This window comes from Crocodylus porosus, unplaced genomic scaffold (genome assembly GCF_001723895.1).
Source record: "Crocodylus porosus isolate Cpor-Errol unplaced genomic scaffold, CroPor_comp1, whole genome shotgun sequence".
NCBI lineage: Eukaryota > Metazoa > Chordata > Crocodylia > Crocodylidae > Crocodylus > Crocodylus porosus.
This window is the reverse complement of record NW_017728912.1, coordinates 37,067,391-37,073,390: the sequence shown is the minus strand read 5'-3', so window position 1 is coordinate 37,073,390 and position 6,000 is coordinate 37,067,391. Positions and strand designations below refer to the sequence as shown.

At 42.0% G+C, this 6,000-nt stretch overlaps 1 protein-coding gene and 1 long non-coding RNA gene across 2 annotated transcripts in view; both read right to left on the bottom strand.

The window, feature by feature from the left end:
- LOC109309500 overlaps window positions 1-4,105 on the bottom strand; it is a 20,913-nt gene extending 16,808 nt beyond the window's left edge. Inside the window, exon 1 of the long non-coding RNA XR_002100932.1 lies at window positions 3,818-4,105. This is a non-coding gene — a long non-coding RNA (uncharacterized LOC109309500). The remainder of the gene's footprint in view (window positions 1-3,817) is intronic.
- Window positions 4,106-4,115: 10 nt separating this feature from the next.
- Window positions 4,116-6,000, bottom strand: part of LOC109309310 — a 148,183-nt gene continuing 146,298 nt past the window's right edge. The window contains 2 exon segments of the mRNA XM_019533974.1: window positions 4,116-4,349; window positions 5,716-5,770. Coding sequence (XP_019389519.1) covers window positions 5,726-5,770 — 45 coding nt within the window. The 3' untranslated portion in view covers window positions 4,116-4,349; window positions 5,716-5,725.

Below are 6,000 nucleotides of genomic sequence, written 5' to 3'. Positions count from 1 at the left end.
GATGGGGGCTGGTCTGATGTGCATAGTATCACAGTGCTTAGGGTTAGAAGGGACCTAAAAAGATCATTAGGTCTGACCCCCTGCCCTGGGCAGGAACAGGTGCCAGGATCATATCAACCCAGCCAAATATCTGTCCAGCCTCCTCTTGAAGACCCCCAAGGTAGGAGAGAGCACCACCTCACTTGGGAGCCCGTTCCTGAGCCTGGCAGCCCTAACTGTAAACTAATGTCTCCTGATGTCCAGCCTGAACCTTCTCTCTAACAATTTCTGGCTGTTATTCCTAGTAACCCTGGGTGGTGCCCAGGGGAAGAGAGCCTCCCCCAATTCCTGCTGGTCCCCCCTGGTGAGTTTATAGCTCTGGTGATCATGGAGTCAAGGAGAGCTGTGCTGGCTGCAGAGGCCAGGAGACTGCACATGGGACTAGGAGACAGCTGCCTCTGCAACCTGTACAGCTCCCCCCTCATTGGGGCTTAGCCGGGCAGCAGTGGCCTCTTGCTGACTGGGAGCAAAATTGTTCCCAGTCACCATGTACACATACGCTAATGCACAGTACCTAATGCACCATTCATCTAGTACCTATATGTGTTGTTATTAGGAAATAGTGCATTAGACTAATTTAATGATCAGTAAGACTAGTGCACATGTAGATGATGACAATTTACTGTGCATTAGATTAGTCTAATCCAGAGTAAAGCATCTCATTTAGATGCACCCAGAGAGCTTGGTTCAGCAGGAGAGAATGTGTAGATGCAATGCAGTCATAACCACAGTGGGCAGTGCTGGGGAACATTGGCATCGTTCTTCCATAGCCCAAAAGATCTGAGGTCTCAAGCATGTCTCTCGTGTCTCTTAATGTGTGTGGGCATCTCGTGTCTCTTAATGTGTGAGAAGGCATCCTGATCATTCACTCCCACTTCATGCACCAAATATTGAAAATAAGTAATGTAGCCATTTGGCACATGCCCAGTGCTGCTCTCAGTTTCAGATATACTTACTGGAGTGTGCACGGTGCTATTCGAAGGCGGGTACATTGCATTCTTTTCAGGCTTTGGCACCCCAGGATGGAAGCAAATGGGCAAAATGTTTTCATGGCATGCCCCCCCTCCCCCCATCAGCACAGTTAGAAGCAACATAGACATACACCATAGTTCATAGACTTTTACATGGTGTCCTCCACATGGATCAGCTCAAGCATTTTGCAGGAGCTGAAACTACAAACTGGTAAATAAAACCAGCATAACTTACATGGACAACTCACTGCCCTTTCCTGTCCTGATGAGGTTGCTCAAGGGGCTTCTATCTCTCTAGCTGAGCTGTCCTTTACTTATGCAAATACCAAAGGGCAAACATTAAGGGTTGCTTAACCATGCAATCAGCTAAACTTTAATAACCGTCTTTCCTCTTCTCCAGAACATTTTTAACTTGCATGGTGGAGCAGAAATGGAGAGCACCTATGCTATCAGGCTCTACAATTTAGTATCAGGAAATAGTTTTAAGGTGGAACTCCTTGTAATCCTGCCTACACAGGCTTGTGAAGATGCTGATGTTTGACTAAAATCATTTAGCAGTTAAGATGTACAGGGTACATATCAGCAACTTCAATGGTAGACAACTCAGTCCCCTAAGATAATATATACATGTACACAGGGGCCATAGCAGTATCTGAAGGAATGTGTAGACATTACACTTGGAATCACCTAATTAGGGCTAGATCAGTCTAAGTGCTGATCTGTACAGGAGGTTAAATCAGGCAAAACATGGCCAGCCAGAGCTAGTTTATTTCACCTGAGGAGGTGAATTAAGTTTGATCAGGAACAGTTTAGCCCAATCTAATGAATGTCTGTACACATTTGAAGTGTAGCCCCAGGACTGAGAAAGCTCAGCCACTCACCCCAGCCCCAGGGCTGTGCTTTTGCTTGTGCCTCCCACCCTACCCCCCCTCCCCCCAGCTTGACTAAGCTAGTCCCCCCAGACTGAGATTGACTGTCAGAGGTGGCCTGATTGACCAGTTGATCAGGATCAACCAGCTGGTGACCACTGATATACAGAGAAGCAAGGGTCCTAAGTTTGCTTCCATTCAAGTGAACAGAAAAACTGTCTTTGTCTTCAATGGAAGCTTTAGAAAGTGCAAAACCTCACCATAAGCCTTTTGGGCAGTCTTTGAACCCAAAATTTTCTCTTTTCAGAGCAAATCTGAGAAAAGGTGACTGCTGTGATCCTATTAGCTAAAGGGTTTATTGTGTTATTTTTGTAAGCCTGGTTTCTTTAATGGTTTGCAATGTATCCAGTGCATTATTTGTATGAAACAATTCTAATGCTTATGCAAAACCAGCTGTTTCTATGCTGCAGAGAGCAACATACTAATCAGCTAAATAGTTATTTATGAATGTACAATATGAAAGTATTTGCAAATTAAAATATTCATAGTTCGGTAGCTCTGCTGTGGTGTAAAAGTTCATCAATATGAGATCATACAGAGGAAGGCTGAGAACATATTGGGCCTCAAGGTTGCACACAGCTCCCAGTTCAGCCAAGCACATTATCCTTTGCTTAATTTTTAAGTCAAACTGGCCACATCTACACAAGATGCTTACTGCACAGTAGCTTGTTACTACTACACAGTAGCATCACGGGCTACAAACTCTGACATGATGCTACTACAAAGTAACAACAAGCTACTATGCAGTAAGCATCACTAGACAACCATACCAGGACAGCACCCCACAGTAATGCTGGTTACTGCGCAGTCATTTAGTACTTGGTTATGCAAGTCAGTCCAGTCAACAACTGCAGTCAGCAGTTATGCAAGTCAACAACTGCACAGTCAGTGCCTTGTGTAACCAAATCAGTACTTAATGGGAGGCAGTGGGGGAGCTTTGCATGTAAACACTTAGGAGCTGCAAAACTGGAATTTCTTGGGATAGATTCAAGGTGTAATATATAATGGATATGTTTCAAATGAAATAAGATTATTCTGCTGGCTAAACGTATAATGCAGGTCAGTCTTCGCAAAAGAAATGGATTCATAGATGTTAGTGTTGGAAGGGACCTCAATGGATCATCGAGTCCGACCTCCTGCCAGTGGCAGGAAAAAGTGCTGGGGTCATATGACCCCAAGCCAGGTGCTTGTCCAGTCTCTTCTTAAAGACCCCCATGGTAGGGGAGAGCACCACCCCCCCTTGGAAACCCATTCCAAAAAGCCTGTTTCTTTCTTGGAAACAAATCAGAAACATTTGCTATCGTTCTTGTTACATTAAAAATGATGTCTCAGCTAAAGCCTTCTATTTATTGAGAACCTGATCTCCCTTTGTTTTGCATTTTTTTCTAAGTATCAAGCCAACTTTCCAATCGGCGCTGCAAGAACATACTGTAATTGGCTGCATCTTTCAAGACTTATGCTTTTGTATTTTCAAGGCTGAGGTTAGGAAAAAATGACAGTCATACAGCCCCTCTGAATGACTGTAAGAAGCTACACCCATGTACACTAAGCAAAGAATTCTACAATTTCTTTTGGTTGCAATTTTAAACATAAAAGTAGTCCTCAGCTACATGGTGGTTCAGCAGTACATTTTGTTTTGTACTTCTTTCCTGGGGTTATGCAGCCTTTTCTGAAATCATTTTAATTAGCTTTAGCATGCTGTTGCTTTTTGTTAATGATCTGTTTTCTTTTTTAAGTTCAATATTGAACATTTGCTTTATCTCTACTATGTCAAACCAATCAGCAGGAAAAACATAACAAAGATTAAAACATAAATGAAAGAGCTAAGCGTTTAAAAAGGGTAAATAAGATGTAAAACATAAAGAAAAAAGATTTTACCTTGATTTAAGTGCATTCTTAATTTTCAGTCCCACCTAAGTTCATGAGATTTAAGTACAGTATGTGGTTTAAATATTATCCTTACATGTATCCACTGTTTGGACTCTGTCACCTCTGCTTTTACAATCTAAACAGACTTCAAACAGAAAGCTAGTCAGGACACAGACCTGTTTTCCTATATTCAAAGAATGCCAAATATGTTTTTGGACATTATAAAAATAACTAGGAAGCCTGGTTTAAAATGATAAATTATCTGAAGCATGCCCTTGGCATAACCAGCTAAGAACTGGTAATGGTGCTGTAGGAAATTGTTTTCAAGTAATTCTTCATGCAGTGAATCAACAGGCCAGGACAAGGAAGGAGAGTTTTTTTTAAGTTGTTATTCATTATTGAATGGTCACAAAACTGAGAGATAAAAATAATAGAAGAATCTTGTTTCCTTCACTCGAGAGTTCTTAGATATAGATGGCAAATAGAAAAGAAAGCACAGAATAAATGGAGCACAGATGAATTTTATCGCCATCTTCTTCCACTGTGAAATAGGAAGAAAAAAGTGATGACAATCACAAGGTACTAATAGGCAGCTGTATTGTTCTTTGCATGCTGTTGCAGAAACATATACATTAGCAAATTAACTTATAAATTAGCGATTGTCTGTGCTGTAATTTGAACAATATGCTATAAAAAAATACTAAATTAATCCATTATTAATCTATAGTGACTCAACGGAAAATTGAATTAAAAAGGACCAAGGTCTGACCCTTATGACTATAGATTCAGTGGACTTTACTTATACTAGCTAGGATAAAAACATAAAGGTTTTCAATCTGTATGCTTTTAAGAATTAAAAAAAAAGTTCCCCAGCCTCCCCCCTGGCCCATGAAAGATTGGCCACCTCTAGAAATAGAAGTTGCATCATTTAACTTTTAAATCAGTTTTCTCTAATTTAATGAAGCTGATACAAAAACTCTGTCTGGATACTGTCAGTTTGGTCTTAGGGTTCCTTATTTCAGTTCAATTTTCACATTTCCCTGAATTTTTTGAGCTAAATTGATCCCACCCTGGTTGACTTCAAGTAAGAGTGCAGAAAGCTGAACTAAAATAGATTCTAAATCACCCCTCCAGCTAAAATGTTCCTGTTCATGTGCTGACTGGACTTAATGTTCCACAACTGGCCTGATCCATTATGGGGTTCCATGCCTTTCTTTGTGTCATCTACCTTGACTTGATCACTTTAGGGCTAGCAACTTGATGACCCAGAGAGAGTCCTAGTTGGTGCAAATTTCCAGAGTTCAGCAGTGCTCAAGCTTTTTGCCCCACAGGCCAGATGAATGGTGTGGGTCCGGTTCACAGGCCAGATCAAGTCCTCTGTAAGGATCAGGCTCCACATGCCAGTATTGGGTCCTGAGGCCCAGAATTGCCCCCTCTCTTCCCCATGTGTGAGGATTGGGTCCTGGGGCCCACTGCCACCACCTCTTGGCCCTTCATGCTGGGAAAGGGCCCTGGGGCCCAATGCTTCCACCACACAGCCCCACATGCTGAAATTGGGTGCCTGACCCAGTGTGCAGGGCCCAAAGCTCCTCTTGGTCCAGAAATTCGGCAGAAGGAAAGCGGTACCACCACCCCTCTGTTACCAAATTTCTGGGCCTGTGGGGAACCCCAGGGGCTGGCTGACATGGATTTGTGGGCTGGATCTGGTCCATGAGCTGGGGGTTGAGTACTCCTACTATATATTGGCTTCAATATAGCTACTTCAGTTTTCATCAAGTATCAGGATCTGGGTTTTCCATTGTGGCAATTCTTAAGTTTTTATTTACACTTTCTGTATATTCAGAATAGATATTCTTACTGCTGAAGTGATGTTACTGCTTTATGCAATTATGTTCCAATGAGATTACCTGAGTGGTTTTATTCTCCCAAAATAGCCTTGCCCTGGGTAATCAGATTTGGGCCCTGGCAAAAAAGACACAAAGCATTCATTAGTAATAAAATGCAGGAAGTTATGTATATTTGGATAAACAATATTATCCTTGTCACTTCAGCAGCATTATTTTCTAGTTTTAAAATCACATAGGAGCACATATACATATAGTTGCACGTCTACCCCCATGCCCCGTCTCCTCCCCCCCCCCAAGTTACACAGTTTCAAATTTTGTGTGAATCAAAAAGAATATTGTAGTAGA